We start from the raw sequence: 27,002 nt of genomic DNA, 5'->3' as shown, positions 1-27,002 counted from the left end.
AGTTTCTTACTTTGATTCCATCAAGAAGGCATTCAGATGTGTCACACATTTGCCATACATTCAGAATGTTAGCACTCTAGATGCTCATTAGATCACTGTAGTAAAGCTACTGCTCACCAAGGAAGTCTGCTGCTGGTATTGAAAGTGCATGTTTCAGTCTGCATGTCAGAATTTTTTTATGAAATAGAAGAGGATTTGAGAAGTCACTCAAAATGTGCCCTAATATTTCTTTCTGCAGCACTAATCATACTTTCTATGGCAAAATGAACCCCCTCATTTTGTTCCTTTTTAAATTAAATGTTTTAAGATTTACCACTTTATTCCAATCAAGATGGCTTCAGGTGTGCAATACGTTTGCCATAAGTAGGACTGTTAGCGCTCTAGTTGTTCTTTAGAATACTCTGGGAAGCTGCAGTAGAACACAAAGGAATCAACTGACAGTCTCTGCCCTTGTTGGATGTACATGTTTTACTGAGAATTTCAGACTTCATTCTCACATGACTGAGAAAGATAATGTGAATTTTACCGAAAATATGCTCTCAGTTTAGCTTATAGATCACCTTCCAAACCTCTGTGGGAAAAGCATGAGAAAATAGTTTTCTCTCAGACATGATTCATGATATCACAGCAGAAGGATTTTTCACATGGTAAAATCACCGTAGAACACACCACAATTCCTAAAATGAGTATGGTACCATCAACAAATGATTTATAATGTAACTAAAGTCTTAAAACCTTCTATTAACTGCAATGCTTTTTAATGAGGTGCTATCATGTATATTGGTCCCAAGATGGCTGCCAACACTTCTTGGATGAAGTACTGACAGCCAATCAGATCTCACGATGAGATGTGTGGTTAGGCTCCGCCCAGATATATCTATCTTTTGAACTCTAATTTTCTCAGGAACTACTGAACGGATTCACACCATTTAAGCAAAAGGCATGAGTCTGAACTGAGGACTACCTCTTTGCCAAATTTGGTGTAATTCCGTTCAGCAGTTCGGGCTGTAGCTGCGTCAACAGGTCCTATGGGAAAATGCATTTGGAAAACGCGTTTTGGGACCCCCTTTTTTCTCGGCCCCCGCTTGATGAATCACCGTCAAATTTTCAGGATAGGAGCGGACCGGAGCTGGCCAAAAGTTTGGAAAATTTCGCGAAGATTCGTCAATCGGCGCCAACGTTATTCAAAATAGAATGTTGCGGATTTCCTATGGAAAATAGGTCCTAACTATAACTACCTACTGGCGACTGCCAGTAGGTAATATATATATATATATATTCAGTGAAAAAACCATAGGTTTCACACACGTTATAGTTAGGAATTAGCATTTAAAAAACCTTAGAAATTCAGTGAAAAAAACCATAGGTTTCACACATGTTATAGTTAGCTGGACATTTTACTCGTAAAAAACCATTGAAATTGCCCCGTTATAGTTAGTTCAGCTAACTATAACTCGCGCGCCCGCAATGCACTGCTGATGACGTCACATATTACATCACTCATGACATGGTCAGTGACATCACTCATGACATCACTGATGACATCTCAAATGACATCACTGATGACATCATCCAGTGAATGTGTGTTTTTCTGAAAATTAAATATGTTTTATATATGTATATCTCAAGGTCGATGAAAGAATAAATGGGTATATTACTGTCTAAATGGATGATTTCTTATTGAAAAATTGATTGTGTAACTGACTGATTAAGTGTATCATAGTGAATACATGGCTTAGTGAGTAATGTTTAAATATATAAATATCTGTATCAGTCTCTCACTTTGTGTATAAGTGGCTGCATGGGTTGGTGAGTATCTACATGGGTGTCTATATAGGATATTAGTTGGTTTTTTGAGTATCAGTCTGAGTGTCTGCATGGTTCGGTGGGGGGTATTACGTAGTGCATAGGTGCATGAATGATTGACTCACTGTTTGTATGTGTTGATCAGAGCATGTGTGCAGGACTGCATGGGTGGATGAGTGTGTGTATGGGTGTGTTAGTGAGTGAATGACTGTCTCAATAGTGTCTTTATGAGTAACTACATATGTTTTAAACTAGTATATGTGACTATTGGTGTAAATAAGTGAGTATATGTGAGAGTGAGACATTGGAAGAGTTCCTGTATGAATAAGTATGTGTTTCTATAAGTGATTGTTTAAAAGACTAAGTATGTGTAAGTTTCCGTAGAAGTAAGTGTGGTGGTGTGTGAATAACTGTATATGCAAGTAAATGTATGTTTTATTCTTTATTAGCATGGGTGACTATGTGTGTGAGTAGCTCTATGGATAAGTGGCATTGTGTAACAGGATGTATAGGTGTATGAGTACATATGATAAGTGAGTACATGTATGAGTGACTGTATTGAACTGTTGGTGAATGAATGGATGTGTATGTGGATCTTAGAATTACTGAAGAGGTTGTTGTAACTGTTATTGGTATGTCCATTCTTTTGTAAATTTTAGTCTCTATTTTTGTATGTGTGTATCAAAGGTTATATTAGGGTGAGAGGAGGTCTGCCACTCTATCACAAGGATGATGTCATCAGTGATGTCATTTGAGATGTCATCAGTGATGTCATGAGTGATGTCACTGACCATGTCATGAGTGATGTAATATGTGACGTCATCAGCAGTGCATTGCGGGCGCGCGAGTTATAGTTAGCTGAACTAACTATAACGGGGCAATTTCAATGGTTTTTTACGAGTAAAATGTCCAGCTAACTATAACATGTGTGAAACCTATGGTTTTTTTCACTGAATTTCTAAGGTTTTTTAAATGCTAATTCCTAACTATAACGTGTGTGAAACCTATGGTTTTTTCACTGAATTTCTAAGGTTTTTTAAATGCTAAGTCCTAACTATAACGTGTGTGAAACCCATGGTTTTTTCAGTGAATTTGCAAGGTTTTTTAAATGCTAATTTTTTTTTTTTTCTTCTATTTTTTCTAACATATTTTTATTTTAATTTTCTTACCTTTTATAAAGACTATGATTAAATTTTTAAAATTCTTTAATATGTTTTTTTTAATATATTTTTTAAAATAAACATGTAAAATTTATTAGCAGTACTTTTTTTCTATTTTTTTTATTATTTTTTTAGTACGCGTACCGTAAGCTCACGGTAAGCGTACGGTTCACGTAACGTCCGTAATTTTTCTACGCTGCTTGCGTATAGTTACGCAATTTGCGTAGCCGCGCGTACTCCGCGTGGGACGCGTACGCGTGTACGCTACACGCGCACGTTACGCGGAAGTGTCGGGGAGTGACTGTTATACATGGAAAGCAGCTGGGTGTGTGCTAAGAGTCTGCTTCTGCACCAAAAAATGGCTCCCCTTTTTTCCTACTAATGCAACTGTGAAATCACCAGAGCAAACCGCAATAAATCTCTGCCTATAATTCCTCTTTGCACACAGAGTCATGTTTTCACATTAGTCCCAAAACGAAAGCACACTTACTGCTCTTTTTTTGGCAAGTGAAAATCACTTTTACAGACTGACACATTATGAAACCACTTTTTTGATTTTCTTAAATGCACATGTCCAAACTGCTTTTTCAGACCACCACCATGTGTAACCTGGGTGGCTGCCTACATTCCAGCAAGGGCAACCAGCCTTAGTGATGCTGAATGTATTTGCATTACTGAGTCCAACCTCAAACCCTTAAACTATTCTTTTTTTTTCCAGTACACCTTAATTTATCGTGAAAACATAGTCCATATTATTTTACATGTTCCTCACATTTAAATTTCTCCCAAAACAGAAAATAATAAACACAACTTCAACAAAAAGAATTGCTTTTCTATTATTCATTTCTTAATTTACCATATACATCCCCTCTCAAACTCTAAACTCACCTTTAAAATTAGTTAGTTGTGAAAGAAATGTGGCACTCAAACAGCAGATTATCAGAGCCAGGATCTCTGTTGTGTTCACCTCTCTCCTCTCAGCAGAACCAGATAATGGCAAACTTTCCCTCTATTTTTCCACACATATACATGTAAGTTTCAAATCTCAGTGCTTCCCCCTTTTTTTCAAATGTAATCACACATTTCTATTGGTTGAAAACCAACCCTTTTCCAAAAGTACCCTGCCCCCAACTTGACTTCTGCCTAGTACCCTTCCCCCAACTTGACTTCTGCCTGCTACCATAGCAACAGCTCATGGAACACTGCTGTGTGGAGTTAGGTCAGAAGTTCGCCACACAATGTTTCAATTCCACAGAGCAAGAGTGCTTGACTTTTCAAACCTAACAGCAAATCCATAGTACTGTTCTTTGGTTACACATTTTTTTGTACCCATACAAAACATGCTTCTATTAATTTACACATACAGCCTAGTTTTTATTCTAGAATGGTATGAAACAGCCAATCAGTTCTTTTTGTTTTGAAAAAAATATGTATGCCTCCATTTCCAAACTGTCTTTCTTTTCATATTGCCATTCTACTGAAAGACACCTCCTGAGTGCATCCAGTTCTCCTTTGAAGATGTTCACAGTGTGGATTGTAGGGCACAGCTATGTCTTCTGGAGTGAAAAGTATGCAGAGAAAACAGATATGGTGAGAGACCTTGCTTTGCCAAATGTAGACATTAAATGGATTGGTCAGAGAGGGTTAAAGTGGCACCAATTGATGCCATTGGTGAAATCCTTCATGCAAATCCAACACCCTGACCTCATAATAGTGCACTGTGGTGGCAATGACCTAGGCACTTTGACTGGGGTAGGTCTGGAAATGCTTATGAAGGACACCTTTACACAACTGTTTTCACTTTTCCCTAAAACTGCCTTTGTGTTTTCCAACATATGCCAAAGGCAAAAATGGAACTGGTCCAATCATTTCTGTCCGCAGATTGACAAAGCAAGAAAGCACGTCAACAAATCTGTTTCTGCTTTCCTCCGTGACTATGGTATGGGTGCCATTTACCACAACAACTTGCGTTATGACATGCAAGACATTTATAGAGGAGATGGTGTGCACTTCAATGATGAAGGGAACAGAGTCTTCCTTTTGAACCTTAGACTCTGCATCGGTACTTACTTGTAGGTACCACTAAAAAAATGACTTCATAAACACAACAGCTCTTTTTAGAGCTCCCTAATATCTAAACTCTTAATTCTGCATTTCATTTTTTTATTTTTATTTTTTTTTACCGTACGCTTACCGTACGCGTACCCCGTGATTTTTTTAAAAATCAATAAATGTTTTTTTTGTACTTTTCTGTCCTTCTTTGACCCCCTTACAAATGTTAGGGGGTCTGTAACTCTTCTCATTGCCCCCTTTTCTTGTTTTCACTCTTTTTTTTCAGAGTGAAATACACAAAATGGCGGCCGCCGCTTCCTGGTTTCGGCCGATTCGAATGTTTACTAAGATCTAAGGGCCAATCAGAATCTCGCTCGCGCACGCCATTTTTCTTCCGTACGCTTACCGTAAGCTCAACGTACGCGTACCCCGTGATTTTTTTAAAAAACAATAAATGTTTTTTTTGTACTTTACAGTCCTTCTTTGACCCCCTCACAAATGTAAGGGGGTCTGTAACTCTCCTCTTTGCCCCCTTTTCTTGTTTTCACTCTTTTTTTCAGAGTGAAATACACAAAATGGCGGCCGCCGCTTCCTGGTTTCGGCCGATTCGAATGTTTACTAAGATCTAAGAGCCAATCAGAATCGCGCTCGCGCACGCCACCGTACGCGTACGGTAAGCGTACGGTAAGCGTACCGTAAGCGGGCTCAGATATATATATTGATTTAAAGGCTATTTTCTCAGAATCTACTGAACAGATTTACACCAAACCTACAAAAGGCACTTCCTTGACCTAGGGACTACCTCTCTGCCAAATTTCGAGTAATTCTGTTCAGCCGTTCGGGCTGTAGCTCGTTCTAAAGGTCCTATGGAAAAATGCATGGGAAAAACGCGTTTTGGGACCCCCCTTTTATCTCAGCCCCCGCTTGACGGATCCCCCCGAGACTTTCAGGGTAGGAGAGGAGCGTAGCGCCCCACCTATTTTGAGAAATTCGCGAGGATTCGTCGACCGGGGCCAAAGTTATTCAAAATAGAATGTTGCGGATTTCCTATGTAAAAGGGGTCCTAACTATAACTACCTACTGGCGACCGCCAGTAGGTAATATATATATATATATATATATATATATATATATATATATATATATATATATATTCACTGAAAAAACCATAGGTTTCACACACGTTATAGTTAGGAATTAGCATTTAAAAAACCTTAGAAATTCAGTGAAAAAACCATAGGTTTCACACATGTTATAGTTAGCTGGACATTTTACTCGTAAAAAACCAATGAAATTGCCCCGTTATAGTTAGTTCAGCTAACTATAACTCGCGCGCCCGCAATGCACTGCTGATGACGTCACATATTACATCACTCATGACATGGTCAGTGACATCACTCATGACATCACTGATGACATCTCAAATGACATCACTGATGACATCACTGATGACATCATCCAGTGAATGTGTGTTTTTCAGAAAAATAAATATGTTTTATATATGTGTATCTCAAGGTCGATGGAAGAATAAATGGGTATATAAGTGTCTAAATGGATGATTTGTTTTTGAAAAATTGATTGTGTTACTGACTGATTAAGTGTATCTCTCACTTTGTGTATAAGTGGCTGCATGGGTTGGTGAGTAGCTACATGGGTGTCTATATAGGTTATTAGTTGTTTTTTTGAGTATCAGTCTGAGTGTCTGTATGGTACGGTGGGGGGTATTACGTAGTGCATAGATGCATGAATGAGTGACTCACTGTTTGTATGTGTTGAAGACAGCATGTGTGCAGGACTGTATGGGTGGATGAGTGTGTGTATGGGTGTGTTAGTGAGTGAATGACTGTCTCAATAGTGTCTTCAGGAGTAACTACATATGTTTTTAACTAGTATATGTGACTATTGGTGTATATATGTGAGTATATGTGAGAGGGAGAGATTGAAAGAGTTCCTGTATGAATAAGTATGTGTTTCTATAAGTGATTGTTTAAAAGACTAAGTATGTGTAAGTTTCCGTAGAAGTAAGTATGGTGGTGTGTGTATTACTGTATATGCAAGTAAATGTATGTTTTATTCTTTATTAGCATGAGTGACTATGTGTGTGAGTAACTCTATGGATGAGTGGCATTGTGTAACAGGATGTATAGATGTATGAGTACATATGATGAGTGAGTACATGTATGAGTGACTGTATAGGACTGTTGGTGAATGAGTGGATGTGTATGTGGATCTTAGAATTACTGAAGAGGTTGTTGTAACTGGTATTGGTATGTCCATTGTTTTGAAATTTTTAGTCTCTATTTTTGAATGTGTGTATCAAAGCTTATATTAAGGTGAGAGGAGGTCTGCCACTCTATCACAAGGATGATGTCATCAGTGATGTCATCAGTGATGTCATTTGAGATGTCATCAGTGATGTCATGAGTGATGTCACTGACCATGTCATGAGTGATGTAATATGTGACGTCATCAGCAGTGCATTGCGGGCGCGCGAGTTATAGTTAGCTGAACTAACTATAACGGGGCAATTTCATTGGTTTTTTACGAGTAAAATGTCCAGCTAACTATAACATGTGTGAAACCTATGGTTTTTTCACTGAATTTCTAAGGTTTTTTAAATGCTAATTCCTAACTATAACGTGTGTGAAACCTATGGTTTTTTCAGTGAATTTCTAAGGTTTTTTAAATGCTAATTCCTAACTATAACGTGTGTGAAACCCATGGTTTTTTCAGTGAATTTGCAAGGTTTTTTAAATGCTAATTCCTAAATATAACGTGTGTGAAACCCATGGTTTTTTCAGTGAATTTGCAAGGTTTTTTATATGCTATTTTTTTTTTTATTCTTCATTTTTTTCAAACATATTTTTAATTTAATTTTCTTATCTTTTATAAAGACTATGCTTAAATTTTTAAAATCCTTAAATATTTTTTTTATATATATTTTTTAAAATAAACATGTAAAATGTATTTCCAGTTTTTTTTTTTTTTTAATTTTTTTTTTTTATAGTACGCGTACCGTAAGCTCACGGTAAGCGTACGGTTTACGCAACGCCCGTAATCTATCTACGCTGCTTGCGTATAGTTACGTACTTTGCGTAGCCGCGCGTACTGCGCGTGGGACGCGTGCGCGCTTACGCAACACGCGCACGTTACGCGGAAGTGCCGGGAAATGACTGTTATGCGCATGCGCGCAAGCGCGTGTCTTTTTTACGCGCACGCGTACTTTTTGCCGTAAGCGTACCGTAAGCGTACCGTAAGCGTACGGTAGGTCATGTGATCTTGAAACACAACTTTTGATTGGTTGAAACTACTTTCAGTTCTAGAACTCTCCTACACCACACCCATTCCCCTCATTTCTGCTTGTGATCCCTTGGGAGAAGGAGCTGGTTTGTCTTTGGGATACGATGGCAGAACAGCAGAGCTCTTCTGAGAGTGAGGCTAGCACCAGCAGCACTGTCTTGAGGCAGAGAGCGAGGAAAGTAAAGCCTTCTTACGTTTGGGAGTATTTTACTTTTCCAGAAGGCCAGCAAAAGGTGAATGCACCCTTAGTTACTTGCAAGCTGTGTAAGCGTGTACTTTCTAGAGGTAATCCTAACAGGAAGTATTCCTTTGGGAATCACACCATGAAGAGACACCTCCAGGAAGTACACAGAAGGACACATGGTCATCTTTTTGGAGGTAACTCTTCAGAAAGACGAGCCAGTACATCCACAGCAGCTCAGCCTGGACCATCATCTGCAGGGCAGACTCCTTCTTCTGCAGGTCAGGTGAGCCCTTCATCTGTGGGGGGAGAATCTCCTTTTGCTGGCCCTCTGGAAATTAACCCTCGGTTTGCGAGGGTTGAAGTACGGTGCGCCACTTGTCACGATCTAATTACTTATAGGGAGACCAGTGTTTCCCTGGTGAACAGTAAAATAGATCAGCACACTTGTCGTACCGTCTAATATTCCCAATCTTTCTTTCCTCTGTCCCTGCATGAACACAACGGTTCTTTTAAGAGCCAACCTTATCTTTCATCTTTTTTTTTCTTTTTTTTTAAAAACTTTTTTTTTTTTTTTTTACCGTACGCGTACGGTAAGCGTACCTTTTTTTTATTTTTTAAAAAAAAACACTAAAAATCATTTATCTCATTACAAAGTCCTTGAGAGACTACAATTTTTATTTTTAACTTACCATACTCACTCAAAAAAATATTTATTCATTTGTTTTTTTTAAAAATAGTTTTTAAAATGGTTGTAGTTTCCGAAAATTTTCTATATCGATCTGAAAATAAAGAAAAAAGTATTAATATTTTTTATCCATTTTATAATACAATACACATATTTACATTTTTTTAAAAAAAATATTTTTGCCTTATTTTTGCTGTTTTCAGAATATATTGCATTTCACTATTAATTGTGAAAGCAATTGCATTCATCATTTTACAGCGGGCAAAAAAAATTAACAATCACAAAGATTGTATTAAAAAAGCCCAGAATGTCTTCTCACTTAAACTTATCATTACAGAAATGCATATTATTCTAAAAAAATATCATCTAAAAACAATACTTTTTTCTTTAAAATACCGTCTGATATGTTTGTTTCAGAAGTATAATCACAATATTATATCTCAAATAACTCCAAAATACATCTGATTTTATTTCCTTTAGGCCAAATAGTATTTTTTTTTTTTTCCTGGAATAAATTTCCAAGGGAAAACCATTAAAATTCTAAAGTTTAATCTGTCCAGATCTCACCAATTCTCTGTAACATTTTGGTTCACGAAAATTTTTTGAATAATTTATTTAGTCCACAATAGAATTGCTTACTTTTCCACATGGCCAAATAGTAATTTTTTAAATCATTTTTGAAAAAATTTCCAATGGCAGTCCAATAGCATTCCATAAATTAAAATGTGCAGAAGTTACCGATTATCTCTAAATTATTGGTTTTTGAAAATTGCATTAAAATTTAAAAAAGTCCACATTACAATTGGTTATCTTTCCTTTAGGCCAAATGATAATTTTAAAAATCTTTTTTCTACAAAATTGCAATGGTAATCCAGTAAAATGGTAAAATTATTTTGTCCAGATCTTGCCAAATCTCTCTAAAATTTAGGTTTCAGGAAGATTAGATAGGAATTTGCTAAATCAAAAGGCAAACGTTGTTTGAAAATCAATTTGGAATCATTACACAGTGTCCAGCCTTTTTCACATTTTAGATAAACTGTGTAATGTCCAGAAGTAACAGTAGGTCCATCATGGAAAATTATTGCAACAGTTACAAAAGTTTTTCCTGAAATTGATAATTGCTGTCCTGTAAACTTCTTTATTAAAGTATCCAATTTTGATCCATCAGCTCTACATCGTTGCATCATTAAAATTACATACTGTCCGTATTCCCTTAAAATTAATGTTGAAAACATGTCAGAATTACACTCACCACATTTCATGCTATGATTAGCATCTTTAACTAATTTTGCAAAAGTGACTGTTTTACTCTCTGGCAATGTCAAATAAATAAACCTTTCATTATCAACAATAGAGCCACATATATTATAACAATTATCACAACTATGTTCCCATTTATAAGAGAGACCAAAAACAATGTCAATGGGAACTCCTTCTTCTTCCACTACCTGAAGAAAATACATCAAAAATTCGTGTGCATCTTGCTGTTCATTTTGAGAAAACTGTGTTCGTCCTGAACATACATCTAAAAGTTTTCTAATTTCAGTAGCACTTTCTATTTGAGTTTTATCTTTACTCAGCTTTTGAAAAAGGAGACTGAGCTCTGAACAGAATCTTTTTCCCTGATTTACTATTATCTGCTCTTGCAAACTTTCCAGATAAAATGCAACATTCAGCACTACATTAGCGTAGCAGTTGACACCAGAGCTATTTTCAAAATGACATCCTACAACCTGTTCTTCATTTTCCTTATTCTTTTTGCTTGCAATTACATCACTCCTCTTTTTTTTCCTCTTCTCTACATCTTCATTACAGATATTCTCATTTCTCCTTTTACGAGAAACTACACGTTTCTCCAACACAGGATACTGACCTAAATGAGGAGCATAGCTTCTTCTTAATCTATTATACTCCTTTACACAGTTTGTATCAGCACTAACTTTTGAGTCATCAAAGTCTATCATGAATAAACCTGATAATGTTTTGACTCGTGACAAAGCTACATATGCCATACCTTCTTTGAACACAGTTGAACCAATGTTCACAAATGCACAATCTACAGTCAATCCTTGAGACTTGTGGATAGTTACAGCATATGCTAGTGAAAACGGAAACTGCTTCCTACGTACATATAAGTCTTTCACAAGCATGAAACGAACTGAACAACGACAAATGTCTTTAACTTCCTCTATCTGATCAAATTTTATCTGTAAACATTCAATTCCTTCTTTTTTCTGATAATTAATAAAACCCACAACTCTTCCCATCGCTCCATTCACTAAGCCTTTCTCAACATCCAAATTTCTCCTTAAAAACACTCTACAGTTCATGCAAACATAAAGATTTTTTTCTAATCCTGCTGTTTTGGAGATGTTCTTCTCTAGTGAGTCCAATTTATTTTTCAGTTTGCCTGTTACTGTGACTGTAATTCTTCCATCCTCAATTTTGTCCACTGCTTCCAATTTCCTGATGTCTTCCTTTTCCAATTTCAAAAGCTCCTCATTAAATATTGAGCATTCACGTAGAGTTGGCATTAAGCAGATGACACTTTTGTTTTCTGCAATATTCTTGTATATTTTCTCTGCAACTATTTCTTCCTTTGGAAATAAATTATGTAGCAGCCGACTCTGTAATGCTTTTTTCCCAACATCTGTGAGTAGTCCAATCCTGATATCTTTCAGAATACTTCCATATTCTTCATCGTTTGCTTGCCTCATATTAGTTGTAAGTTCCTTGTACTCAAAGAAGGACCAAATATTTGTATTTCCAATGCTTCCCAATGACTTCTTCGTGTCTTCATGTGTCACAGTATTAAACACTGGTTGTCCTTTAACTGGAGTAAGTTGCAAAAGATCCCCAAAAACTATGACGTGTTTTCCACCAAATAACACGTCATAGTCTGTCTTCAAAATTTGCTGCATTCTTAAATGCACAAAGGCAAGCATTAAGTTTGATACCATGCTCACCTCATCAATAATGAGAACTTGCATCTTCTTCAATACTCGTGAAACTTCCAAGGATGCTTCTCCAGTTAGCTTGTTGAATTGTATTTTGTTCTCATGCTCCACTGGTAACATTAGCAAACGATGTAAGGTGATTCCTTTTATGTTATATGCTGCTAACCCAGTTGGAGCAGTAACCACACAAGACAAAGTAGAATCCGTTTTTTGCTTTAGGTAGCTTCTGATGACTTTAATTAGGAAACTTTTTCCAGTGCCAGCTTGTCCGCTTACATACATCCTGATTGGATGAAATGATGTGCATGAGCACTCTTTTTTGATATGTAGAAATCCGTGATCAATTTTGTTTCTGATCTCTTCATAAATTTGTTGCTGCTCTTGATTCAGTTGTCTTTCCAAATTTTCTAAGTCTATAAATTCTTCTTGAGCTAGATTCATAGCCGTTTCCACTTCATTCATGGCTATTGATGCTTCATTTTCAACGATTGGTTGTCCTAGGGGATCTTGACTGTGTGTTCCTGAACTTTGGCTGTCCTGAGAACTGTCTCTAGCTATTTCTGCTGCAATTGTAGTTTCCTGTTCAATTTCTTCATTTAACATTTGCAGATAAGTTGAGAATGTACTGCATTGTATGCTGTCTTTGCAAGCATTAAAAGAATCTTCATAGCTCTGGAATTCTCCCAGTAGTTCATCCTCTGTACGCCATGGTTTAAACAACTGTAAAAGAGCCAAGTAGTAAAATTCTTTCTTGTCGGTAGTGTCGCAACTCAGCTTCCGGTGATTTATCAAACTTCCTTTGGTTTGCTTCACCAAACATCCTTCTTCACCAACAACTTTATATTTTCCACTGTTGATGTCTTCTGCAGCTTTCCGTGAATAAATGTAGTTCTGCAGCACTTCATAGAGACACATGTTCTCCAGATGATGACTTCTCTTGGGATAATATGTGTCCAACATGTTTGTTTTCAATATGTCTGTACTTTCTGGGTCATTCTCGGCCAAATATTCAATTTCTCCAACAGATTTCAGTACCCGATTTCTCATTGCTGCAAGGCCTAAACTTGCCCAAATTATTCTTCTTGACTTCGAGTAGAGACTTGCAGAAGATAACCTATCTGAACATTCGTAGGATCCAATTTCTCGATGCGATAACATCTTCAAACTAAAACTGTACAGCTTCTTACTGACAGTCTTCTCGTGAGAAATCTCTTCCCACATTTCCTTCAATTCTGTTTTTTCTGATTTCGTAATGTAAGACGTTACATATCGAGCAACAGCAATGGAATTGTCAGCAACATACTGTATATCCATGTTAGCGTTCCACATGGATAAAATGACTGGGTTGTAGTCATTTATATTTTTTGATTCTTCTTTTCTTTTAAGGTTGTAGGTATTCTTAGGTGATTTTCTTGTGATAGTATGTCTCACAGCTGACATAAAACTGTTGACTCTTCCATTTGTAAGAACAGGTCTAGGAAATCCAAATCGACATTTAGTGTAGTATTTTTCTTTGCTCTTGTATTTCCGTCGACAGTATTTTCCACACCGATGACTTTGGAAACGTAGAACTTGCTCCTTTAACTTGTTCTCTTCTGTGTTTTTAGGTATAGCACATGTTGCATATTCTTCAATGTAAGATAACACTGCTTCATCAGTATCTGTTCCAAACTTTGGGGCATCCTTGATCCACAGCAGCATATGAATATGAGGAGCACCTCTTGCCTGGTACTCTTTTCTCCAAAAGAAATCCACTACTTCTCCAAGGGGTGGATTTTTTTTATTGCAGATGAAGGACATCATAGCCTCAAATCTATGATTGAAATATCTGCAAACATTAACCGGATCCAATGAGCACAGTTCTCCTGCTGTCTTGTATTCGATGTTTTCAATGTTTGAATTGGCCTCTCGTAGAAAATCCAGTAAATCATCCCAAGCGTACTCGGCGCAGCTTAGGGTAAGGAACCATGTTGGTGTTCCTAAGTTGCGTAACATGCATTTTAGTTCACCATGGCGTCGGTACCAATATTCATTTGTCCCACGCTGACAAGCCATCAGATTGATCAGTTGTGTTTCCAAATGATCATCTCGGTGCTGCACTTTCTCCATAAAATCCTTAGCAGACACATTTTGTAAATGTACTCCACTTTTTAAAATGTGATTTACTGCATAAGACAGTGCAGACAAGTCGCTTTCAAATAAAAGATGGAACAAATAAGGGATACTTTGTCGAAATCTGGGATCTTCAGCATATAGTCTTGTAGTCCGATACTCAGAAGCTGGAATCTGTTCCGGACGTTCATCGTATCGTCCTCCTTTTCCTTTAGGAAACAGCTGGGGAAAACATCGAGCTTCCAAGCTCTCCTCCCATACACTCACAGGATTTCCTTTTGCTTTCTTCATCTGAAAGAGATCAATATTGTCTCCCATAACTTCTTTCGAATGGAGAGGATGTATGCTAAAATGTTCATAAATTTCTTCTTCCTTTGACTTGTCCACTTTTTCAATTTGTCCAGTTGGTGTTTCTGTGTCTCCTTGTAAATCTTCTTCTTCTTCTTCTTCTTCTATATAAATTGATTCATACCATTTGTTATTTTTTTTCAAATACAAATTTGCTCTTTGTACTTTCCGCACATCTACCAGCTCCTGCCAAATCTTCTTATTCTTTGTAGGGACACCATTAACCAGAATAATTAATGGTTCAGTTTCCAAAGTATCTGCATCAATAGTTTCCATATTTTTTTTCAAATCCAAGGGCAAATACACCACTCTACCTTTTAAACCTCTCAGTAAATCTGAAGGAGGTAATTTACCAGTTTTGGGCTCCATACGTACTATGGTCTGGAACGGATGAACACATTGAATGAGTATAGACTCATATGTATTTAATTCAGAAAGTTCAGCAGGAATAGCATCCAATTCTAAATTATTATGTACAGCTCTGGTCGGCATTCTATTTTCCTCTAACTTGTTGTAGCAGTATTTGCAAATACGCTGATCTTCACCCAATTCAAAACAATTTTCAAGAAATATATATGTGGCAAAATCCATCCACTTATAATTATCTTCATTTTCACTCTTTCTGTAGAGATCAACATTCCTAGTTTGTTTTCTATAATGAGTTCTGCGGCAACAAATACAAGTAACATTTGGTCTTTCATTAGAGACTATTGCAAATTTTGTTATGTGATCATTAAATGTGTTACTTACAGAGGGTTCTACATTCTCTTCCACTTCTGCCTCATTTATTGTGTCCTTCTCTGCACTGTTTTGTTCAGGACCAAAGTAACAAAACTGAATTTCATCAACAACCTTCTCTACATCTGATACCGTTCCTCGGAACAGAGCCCTATTCAATTCATTTAACTTTATTGCTGGACTTTTGGCAAAATACAACCGTCTCACAAACTTTCTTATTTCAGTATGATGAACAGCCAGCATCCTAAAATGATGGAAAACACTATTGCACACTTTTCTAGATAGACAAGCAAGAGAATGACCCTGCAAACCAGTATTCTCTCTCACTCTGCATGGATCCAGACTTTGAAGCACCTTAATCTTTTGTTTTACACTTTTTTTACTATATTCTCTTAGAAACTCTCGAAATCTGTCAATAGATTCCTGACGCACAGTGCAAATACTACTACAATTCCAAGTGTACACTGGGGCTTTAGGACGTCTCCCCATTGCCTCATCTGCCATCACTTGTACCTCATCTCTTGGAACCATTATCTCCTTCTCCATTATGCAACCGTTTTTTACTTCGTATGAACGACCTCTGGTGTCAACTGCATGCAGCAAACTATTGCTTTGAAAATAGCTTTCTTCATTAAAAAAAGGTTCACTACTTGAACTATGCATCCACTTTCCTAAAAACACTTTACAAAAGTTTGTTCTGTTCACTACTCTTTTGCTTTTGCTTTGTGATTTCAGTACATTAACCATTTTATCTAATGTACGCATCCTATTCAAAATTAATATGAATAGTTTCCTTTTTAATTCTAATGCTTTTGCTGCAATGGCTTCAATTTCTTTTTTTCTCTTATAATATTTAGCCTTCTGCTTATATTTCTTTATATCCTTTATCAAATTGGACATAACTCTTCTCTGAAACATTTTTCTACGTATCTCTTTAAATGCTGTTTTTCTGTTTATGTTAAACTTTTCAATTGCAGAAGGTATATTTGCATTAACTAAATCCTCAATTTTTTGCTGTTCTGTAGGTTTTGTTACATTTTTCCGAGAACAGACATTTTGTACATTTTTGTTTGTTTTCAATATTTTGTTTAGGAATTGTCTTTTTTGCTTACCAGAAGATTTTTTCTTTTTCCCAACATCAGCATCTTCTACTAACTTTGGTCCTCCAGTTGTCCTCAAATATAGTTTTTTTTTTAGCGTTTTTTGAACTCGAGATTTTGTAGGCATCTTAAATTTTGTTCACTGTTCTTCAGCAATACCTGAAAAAAACTAAAAAAAAAATCCTTTATTGTATTTAAATATATTACTACATTTCTTTTCACAATAGTCACAAAACGAAATTTCTTTGCCATTTTCAATGCACACAAACTGCTCTTTTTTTAAAATTTATTTAAATGCACATGTCCAAGCTTTTTTTTTTTTTCAGATCACCACCGTGTGTATTCTCTGTGACTGCCTACACTCCAGCAGGGGCCACCAGCCTTAGTGATGCTGAATGTATTTGCATTACAGACTTAAACCTGAAAACCCCACTCGCTTCTAATTACTGTGCATGACTATACATGGCAAGCACATGGGTGTGTGCTAAGCCTCTGCATCTTCCCCCAAAAATTCGCTCCTCTTTTCCATCTACTGCAACTGTGAAATCACCAGAGCAAGACGCAATAAATTTCTGCCTATAATTCTTCTATGCACACAGAGTCATGTTTTCACATTAGTGACAAAACGAAATTTCTTTGCCAATTTGAAAGCACACTTACTGCTCTTTTTTTTTCGGGCCAAGTGAAAATCTCTTTTTACACTTTGAAATCACTTTTACAGACTGACACATTCTGAAACCTTTTTTTTAAATTTATTTAAATGCACATGTCCAAGCTGTTTTTTTTTCAGACCACCGCCGTGTGTATTCTCTGTGACTGCCTACACTCCAGCAGGAGCAACCAGCCTTAGTGATGCTGAATGTATTTGCATTACAGACTTAAACCTGAAAACCCCACTCGCTTCTAATTACTGTGCATGACTATACATGGCAAGCACATGGGTGTGTGCTAAGCCTCTGCTTCTTCCCCCAAAAATTCGCTCCTCTTTTCCATCTACTGCAACTGTGAAATCACCAGAGCAAGACGCAATACATTTCTGCCTATAATTCTTCTATGCACACAGAGTCATGTTTTCACATAAGTGCCAAAACGAAATTTCTATGCCAATTTGAAAGCACACTTACTGCTCTTTTTTTTTTGGGCCAAGTGAAAATCTCTTTTTACACTTTGAAATCACTTTTACAGACTGACACATTCTGAAACCTTTTTTTTTAAATTTATTTAAATGCACATGTCCAAGCTGTTTTTTTTTCAGACCACCACCGTGTGTATTCTCTGTGACTGCCTACACTCCAGCAGGGGCAACCAGCCTTAGTGATGCTGAATGTATTTGCATTACAGACTTAAACCTGAAAACCCCACTCGCTTCTAATTACTGTGCATGACTATACATGGCAAGCACATGGGTGTGTGCTAAGCCTCTGCTTCTTCCCCCAAAAATTCGCTCCTCTTTTCCATCTACTGCAACTGTGAAATCACCAGAGCAAGACGCAATACATTTCTGCCTATAATTCTTCTATGCACACAGAGTCATGTTTTCACATAAGTGCCAAAACGAAATTTCTTTGCCAATTTGAAAGCACACTTACTGCTCCTTTTTTTTTCGGGCCAAGTGAAAATCTCTTTTTACACTTTGAAATCACTTTTACAGACTGACACATTCTGAAACCTTTTTTTTAAAATTTATTTAAATGCACATGTCGAAGCTGTTTTTTTTTCAGACCACCACCGTGTGTATTCTCTGTGACTGCCTACACTCCAGCAGGGGCAACCAGCCTTAGTGATGCTGAATGTATTTGCATTACAGACTTAAACCTGAAAACCCCACTCGCTTCTAATTACTGTGCATGACTATACATGGCAAGCACATGGGTGTGTGCTAAGCCTCTGCTTCTTCCCCCAAAAATTCGCTCCTCTTTTCCATCTACTGCAACTGTGAAATCACCAGAGCAAGACGCAATACATTTCTGCCTATAATTCTTCTATGCACACAGAGTCATGTTTTCACATAAGTGCCAAAACGAAATTTCTTTGCCAATTTGAAAGCACACTTACTGCTCCTTTTTTTTTCGGGCCAAGTGAAAATCTCTTTTTACACTTTGAAATCACTTTTACAGACTGACACATTCTGAAACCTTTTTTTTTAAATTTATTTAAATGCACATGTCGAAGCTGTTTTTTTTTCAGACCACCACCGTGTGTATTCTCTGTGACTGCCTACACTCCAGCAGGGGCAACCAGCCTTAGTGATGCTGAATGTATTTGCATTACAGACTTAAACCTGAAAACCCCACTCGCTTCTAATTACTGTGCATGACTATACATGGCAAGCACATGGGTGTGTGCTAAGCCTCTGCTTCTTCCCCCAAAAATTCGCTCCTCTTTTCCATCTACTGCAACTGTGAAATCACCAGAGCAAGACGCAATACATTTCTGCCTATAATTCTTCTATGCACACAGAGTCATGTTTTCACATTAGTGCCAAAACGAAATTTCTTTGCCAAATTGAAAGCACACTTACTGCTCTTTTTTTTTGGGCCAAGTAAAAATCTCTTTTTACACTTTGAAATCACTTTTACAGACTGACACATTCTGAAACCTTTTTTTTAAATTTATTTAAATGCACATGTCCAAGCTGTTTTTTTTTCAGACCACCACCGTGTGTATTCTCTGTGACTGCCTACACTCCAGCAGGAGCAACCAGCCTTAGTGATGCTGAATGTATTTGCATTACAGACTTAAACCTGAAAACCCCACTCGCTTCTAATTACTGTGCATGACTATACATGGCAAGCACATGGGTGTGTGCTAAGCCTCTGCTTCTTCCCCCAAAAATTCGCTCCTCTTTTCCATCTACTGCAACTGTGAAATCACCAGAGCAAGACGCAATACATTTCTGCCTATAATTCTTCTATGCACACAGAGTCATGTTTTCACATAAGTGCCAAAACGAAATTTCTTTGCCAATTTGAAAGCACACTTACTGCTCTGTTTTTTTTGGGCCAAGTGAAAATCTCTTTTTACACTTTGAAATCACTTTTACAGACTGACACATTCTGAAACCTTTTTTTTAAATTTATTTAAATGCACATGTCCAAGCTGTTTTTTTTTCAGACCACCACCGTGTGTATTCTCTGTGACTGCCTACACTCCAGCAGGAGCAACCAGCCTTAGTGATGCTGAATGTATTTGCATTACAGACTTAAACCTGAAAACCCCACTCGCTTCTAATTACTGTGCATGACTATACATGGCAAGCACATGGGTGTGTGCTAAGCCTCTGCTTCTTCCCCCAAAAATTCGCTCCTCTTTTCCATCTACTGCAACTGTGAAATCACCAGAGCAAGACGCAATACATTTCTGCCTATAATTCTTCTATGGACACAGAGTCATGTTTTCACATTAGTGCCAAAACGAAATTTCTTTGCCAAATTGAAAGCACACTTACTGCTCTTTTTTTTTTGGGCCAAGTAAAAATCTCTTTTTACACTTTGAAATCACTTTTACAGACTGACACATTCTGAAACCTTTTTTTTAAATTTATTTAAATGCACATGTCCAAGCTGTATTTTTTTCAGACCACCACCGTGTGTATTCTCTGTGACTGCCTACACTCCAGCAGGAGCAACCAGCCTTAGTGATGCTGAATGTATTTGCATTACAGACTTAAACCTGAAAACCCCACTCGCTTCTAATTACTGTGCATGACTATACATGGCAAGCACATGGGTGTGTGCTAAGCCTCTGCTTCTTCCCCCAAAAATTCGCTCCTCTTTTCCATCTACTGCAACTGTGAAATCACCAGAGCAAGACGCAATACATTTCTGCCTATAATTCTTCTATGGACACAGAGTCATGTTTTCACATTAGTGCCAAAACGAAATTTCTTTGCCAAATTGAAAGCACACTTACTGCTCTTTTTTTTTTGGGCCAAGTAAAAATCTCTTTTTACACTTTGAAATCACTTTTACAGACTGACACATTCTGAAACCTTTTTTTTAAATTTATTTAAATGCACATGTCCAAGCTGTTTTTTTTTCAGACCACCACCGTGTGTATTCTCTGTGACTGCCTACACTCCAGCAGGGGCAACCAGCCTTAGTGATGCTGAATGTATTTGCATTACAGACTTAAACCTGAAAACCCCACTCGCTTCTAATTACTGTGCATGACTATACATGGCAAGCACATGGGTGTGTGCTAAGCCTCTGCTTCTTCCCCCAAAAATTCGCTCCTCTTTTCCATCTACTGCAACTGTGAAATCACCAGAGCAAGACGCAATAAATTTCTGCCTATAATTCTTCTATGCACACAGAGTCATGTTTTCACATAAGTGCCAAAACGAAATTTCTTTGCCAATTTGAAAGCACACTTACTGCTCCTTTTTTTTTCGGGCCAAGTGAAAATCTCTTTTTACACTTTGAAATCACTTTTACAGACTGACACATTCTGAAACCTTTTTTTTAAATTTATTTAAATGCACATGTCCAAGCTGTTTTTTTTTCAGACCACCACCGTGTGTATTCTCTGTGACTGCCTACACTCCAGCAGGGGCAACCAGCCTTAGTGATGCTGAATGTATTTGCATTACAGACTTAAACCTGAAAACCCCACCCGCTTCTAATTACTGTGCATGACTATACATGGCAAGCACATGGGTGTGTGCTAAGCCTCTGCTTCTTCCCCCAAAAATTCGCTCCTCTTTTCCATCTACTGCAACTGTGAAATCACCAGAGCAAGACGCAATACATTTCTGCCTATAATTCTTCTATGCACACAGAGTCATGTTTTCACATAAGTGCCAAAACGAAATTTCTTTGCCAATTTGAAAGCACACTTACTGCTCTTTTTTTTTCGGGCCAAGTGAAAATCTCTTTTACAGACTGACACATTATGAATCCACCATGTGTAACTACAACAAAAACAATTCCCATTTCTATTATTCATTTCTTAAGTTACCACATACATCCCCTCTCAAACTGTAAACTCACCTTTAAATTTAGTTAGTTGTGAAAGAAATGTGTCACTCAAACAGCAGATTATCAGAGCCAGGATCTCTGTTCTGTACACCTCTCTCCTCTCAGCAGAACCAGATAATGGCAAACTTTCCCTCTATTTTTCCACACATATACATGTAAGTTTCAAATCTCAGTGCTTCCCCCTTTTTTTCAAATGTAATGACACATTTCTATTGGTTGAAAACCAACCCTTTTCCAAAAGTACCCTGCCCCCAACTTGACTTCTGCCTAGTACCCTTCCCCCAACTTGACTTCTGCCTGCTACCATAGCAACAGCTCATGGAACACTGCTGTGTGCAGTTAGGTCAGAAGTTCGACACACAATGTTTCAATTCCACAGAGCAAGAGTGCTTGACTTTTCAAACCTAACTGCAAATCCATAGTACTGTTCTTTGGTTACACATTTTTTTGTACCAATACAAAACATGCTTCTATTAATTTTCACATACAGCCTATTTTTTATTCTAGAATGGTATGAAACAGCCAATCAGTTCTTTTTGTTTTGTAAAAAATATGTATGCCTCCATTTCCAAACTGTCTTTATTTTCATATTGCCATTCTACTGAAAGACACCTCCTGAGTGCATCCAGTTCTCCTTTGAAGATGTTCACAGTGTGGATTGTAGGGCACAGCTATGTCTTCTGGAGTGAAAAGTTTGCAGAGAAAACAGATATGGTGAGAGACCTTGCTTTGCCAAATGTAGACATTAAATGGATTGGTCAGAGAGGGTTAAAGTGGCACCAATTGATGCCATTGGTGAAATCCTTCATGCAAATCCAACACCCTGACCTCATAATAGTGCACTGTGGTGGCAATGACCTAGGCACTTTGACTGGGGTAGGTCTGGAAATGCTTATGAAGGACACCTTTGCACAACTGTTTACACTTTTCCCTAAAACTGCCTTTGTGTTTTCCAACATATGCCAAAGGCAAAAATGGAACTGGTCCAATCATTTCTGTCCACAGATTGACAAAGCAAGAAAGCACGTCAACAAATCTGTTTCTGCTTTCCTCCGTGACTATGGTATGGGTGCCATTTACCACAACAACTTGCGTTACGACATGCAAGACATTTATAGAGGAGATGGTGTGCACTTCAATGATGAAGGGAACAGAGTCTTCCTCTTGAACCTTAGACTCTGCATCGGTACTTACTTGTAAGTACCACTAAAAAAATGACTCCATAAACACAACAGCTCTTTTTAGAGCTCCCTAATTTCTAAACTCTTAAATCTGATTTTCATTTATTTATTTTTATTTTTTTTACCGTACGCTTACCGTGAGCTTACCGTACGCGTACCCCGTGATTTTTTTTAAAATCAATAAATGTTTTTTTTGTACTTTTCTGTCCTTCTTTGACCCCCTTACAATTGTTAGGGGGTCTGTAACTCTCCTCATTGCCCCCTTTCTTTGTTTTCACTCTTTTTTTTCAGAGTGAAATACACAAAATGGCGGCCGCCGCTTCCTGGTTTCGGCCGATTCGAATGTTTACTAAGATCTAAGAGCCAATCAGAATCGCGCTCGCGCACGCCACCGTACGCTTACCGTAAGCGTACGGTAAGCGTACCGTAAGCGGGCTCAGATATATATATTGATTTAAAGGCTATTTTCTCAGAATCTACTGAACAGATTTACACCAAACCTACAAAAGGCACTTCCTTGACCTGAGGACTACCTCTCTGCCAAATTTTGAGTAATTCTGTTCAGCCGTTCGGGCTGTAGGTCGTTCTAAAGGTCCTATGGAAAAATGCATGGGAAAAACGCGTTTTGGGACCCCCCTTTTATCTCAGCCCCCGCTTGACGGATCCCCCCGAGACTTTCAGGGTAGGAGCGGAGCGTAGCGCCCCACCTATTTTGAGAAATTCGCGAGGATTCGTCGACCGGCGCCAAAGTTATTCAAAATAGAATGTTGAGGTTTTCCTATGGAAACGTGGTCCTAACTATAACTACCTACTGGCGACCGCCAGTAGGTAATATATATATATATATATATATATATATATATATATACACACATTATCTACTGGCGGTCGCCAGTAGATAGTTATAGTTAGGACCGTGTTTCCATAGGGAATCTCAAAATTCTATTTTGAATAACTTTGGCGCCGGTTGACGAATCTTTGCGAAATCTTCAAAACTAATGGGGCGCTCCGCTCAGCTCCTACCCTGAAAGTCTCGAGGGGATTCGTCAAGCGGGGGCCGAGAAAAAAGGGGGGTCCCAAAATGCGTTTTCCCCATGCATTTTCCCATAGGACCTTTAGTCGAAGGTACAGCCCGAACGGCTGAACAGAATTACTTGAAATTTGGCAGAGAGGTAGTCCTCAGGTCAGGGATGTGCCTTTTGCATATATGGAGTCAATCTGTTCAGTAGTTCCTGAGAAAATTGCAGTTAAAAGCACATACATATCTATAGACGCGCACCTTAACGTGCGCAAGCGTAATTCTGATTGGTTGTTACATGTCAGTCAACGTTCTTTCTTCAGCACTAATCATAATTTCTATGGCAAAATGAACCCCCTCATTGTGTTCCTTTTTAAATTAAATGTTTTAAGTGTTACCAGTTTATTCCAATCAAGATGGCTTCAGGTGTGCCATACTTTTGTCATAAGTAAGACAGTAAGTGCTCTAGTTGTTCTTAAGAACACTCTGGGACATTCTGTCATTGGGCTATACTTGGGCTACATCTGGGTGATATTTGGGCTACATTTGGGCTCTTTTGTCTTTGGTGGCCATCTTGGGAGATTTATTTGCTATGAAGTTTCCTGATTTCCTCATTTACGGCAGTCTCCTCAGTAGGAAATACTTTCAGTTTTTTACTTTGGTTCCATCAAGAAGGCATTCAGATGTGTCTCACATTTGCCATAAATTCTGAATGTTAGCACTCTAGTTGCTCATTAGATCACTGTAGTAAAGCTACTGCTCACGAGGGAAGTCTGCTGCTGGTATTCAAAGTGCATGTTTCAGTCTGCAGGTCAGAATTTTTTTATGAAATAGGAGAGGATTTGAGAAGTCAAAATGTGCCCAAATTTTTCTTTCTGCAGCACTAATCATAATTTCTATGGCAACATGAACCCCCTCATTTTGTTCCTTTGTAAATTAAATGTTTTAAGTGTTACCACTTTATTCCAATCAAGATGGCTTCAGGTGTGCCATACTTTTGTCATAAGTAAGACTGTTAGCGCTCCAGTTGTTCGTTAGAACACTCTGGGACATTCTGTCATTGGGCTATACCAGGGCTACATCTGGGTGATATTTGTGCTACATTTGGGCTCTTTTGTCTCTGGTGGCCATTTTGGGAGACTTATTTATTTTGAAGTTTCCTAATTCCCTCATTTACTACAGTCTCCTCAGTAGGACATTCTTTCAGTTTCTTACTTTGATTCCATCAAGAAGGCATTCAGATGTGTCACACATTTGCCATACATTCAGAATGTTAGCACTCTAGATGCTCATTAGATCACTGTAGTAAAGCTACTGCTCACCAAGGAAGTCTGCTGCTGGTATTGAAAGTGCATGTTTCAAGTCGAAATCAGGAAGTGTCGGCCGCCATTTTGTTTGTTTTCAGTGCGAGAGTGGAAAAGGAAGGTGGCGAACGTGAAAAGGGGGCAGGGTAGAGAGTTCCTGACCCCCTAGCCTTTGTCAGGGGGTCCCTGAAGGACCCCGAAGGCAGAAAAAAACATTTAAATATTTCTTTTTATATCGCGGGGGTGCGCGCACGGTGAAAAAACAAAAAAGAAAAAAAAAATGTTATACGTAGTTTATTGTAAAATAAATCTATAAAAAAAATAATAATACATACATAACTTAGCATTTAAAAAAACGTACAAATTCACAGAAAAAACCATAGGTTTCACACACGTTATAGTTAGGAATTAGCATTTAAAAAACATTGCAAATTCACTTAAAAAACCATAGGTTTCACACATGTTATAGTTAGGTGGATATTTCACTCGTAAAAAAACCAATGAAATTCCCCCGTTATAGTTAGTTCAGATAACTATAACTCGCGCGACCGCCACTCTATCACAAGGATGATGTCATCAGTGATGTCAAGAGTGATGCCACTGACCATGTCATAAGTGATGTGATATGTGACGTCATGAGCAGAGGATTGCGGGCGTGCGAGTTATAGTTATCTGAACTAACTATAACGGGGGAATTTCATTGGTTTTTTACGAGTGAAATATCCACCTAACTATAACATGTGTGAAACCTATGGTTTTTTAAGTGGAAATATATATATATATATATATATATATATATATATATATATATATATATATAAATTCCCATCTCCTTTCTCCTTCCTGAAACGAACCAGCACTCCAAAGGAATTTCACTCATGTTTTTATTATTTTCTTGTGACTGTATCCATGTGTTTCGGCTGCTACACGCAGCCTTCTTCACGACACGGATCACCATTTTCCTTAACTTTAAATACACACAATGTACAATTGCATAAATTGACATAGGACAAATACCATTGCAACCCAAGGCAGTACATTTAGGTAAATACGGGTACCATTTTGGAACAGGTTTTGTTTTACATGTTGCTCTATTATTTACTAATGCTAGTGCCTAATTTCATCAATAAAATACAATTGAAATCAACAATTCAAATTATTCGATGACTATAAAAACTACAGATATATTTAGGCACAAAAAGGAAAGTTCTTCTTTAAATCCAAAGTGCATCGGTGCCTACTGCTCCTTAGCTGCCTTTTTACATATAGACCTCCTATATGTATTTTCTCATGTCAGCCTTACTTATTTAAAGTGCTTGAAGCTTTTTGTTTTTAGTTTTGAAAAAAATTCTAATGTGCCAGTGGTGATTCTAGAGCTTATATAAAATATTTTTTTAGGTGCTTAGTAATAAAGTGCTAGTGTCCATTGTCCTTCTCCTAAACTTCACATAAACAATGGCTCTCCTGAATGTGCAAACTCTACAGCAGTTGTTAAATAGATCTTCATCAATATTCAATCCATTGGTTGATTTGCTTTCAAACGCAGGGATCAAATAAGTTTCTAGTTTTCGCTGTTCTTTTTCTGTAATATCGCCCCTCCATTATCTTGGAATCTCTGCTCTGCAGCTATAGCGCATCAAGTTCGGGTTACTCTGGTGGTTTTTCTCAAAGTGCCTGGCTACAGGATAACTTCTGCCCTTGTTAATTATTGCCCTCCAATGCTGCAAAATTCTTTTATGGGCCGGTAATGTTGTGCTCCCTATATATATTTTCTCACAAGGGCATTTTAAAATATATACAACAAAGCTCGACTTGCAGTTTAGACAACCTCTTATCTTTATAGTTTTATTAAAAACTTTTTCAATTCAGTGAGGTTCTCCCCATGTTGGCATGCTTTACATTTTACAAATTTTCTAAAACTCTCTCTCCGGTATAACCAAGTTTGAATGCCCATATTTTCTTGATATTCACTCTTGACTATAAGGTCTCTCAAGGATTTAGATTTTCTATATGTTATTTCAGGGTATTTTTTCACTTGAGGGCCTATAGTGGGGTCTCCTCTAATAAGGTGCCAATGC

The 27,002-nt window shown here is 37.6% G+C and overlaps 1 protein-coding gene and 1 long non-coding RNA gene across 2 annotated transcripts in view; both read right to left on the bottom strand.

The window, feature by feature from the left end:
- Window positions 1-27,002, bottom strand: part of LOC146871976 (uncharacterized) — a 522,926-nt gene that overhangs the window by 132,806 nt on the left and 363,118 nt on the right. The window lies entirely within an intron of this gene.
- Window positions 9,085-22,761, bottom strand: LOC146871978 (uncharacterized). Its single transcript, XM_085599803.1, has 2 exons — window positions 21,434-22,761; window positions 9,085-16,611 (listed from the first exon to the last, which is right to left on the bottom strand). Exon 2 carries the CDS (start codon window positions 16,567-16,569, stop codon window positions 10,105-10,107), a length of 6,465 nt encoding a protein of 2,154 aa, XP_085455929.1. The 5' UTR covers window positions 16,570-16,611; window positions 21,434-22,761; the 3' UTR covers window positions 9,085-10,104.

Source organism: Triturus cristatus, chromosome 1_1, assembly GCF_964204655.1.
Source record: "Triturus cristatus chromosome 1_1, aTriCri1.1, whole genome shotgun sequence".
NCBI lineage: Eukaryota > Metazoa > Chordata > Amphibia > Caudata > Salamandridae > Triturus > Triturus cristatus.
This window is presented reverse-complemented; position numbering and strand designations above follow the sequence as displayed.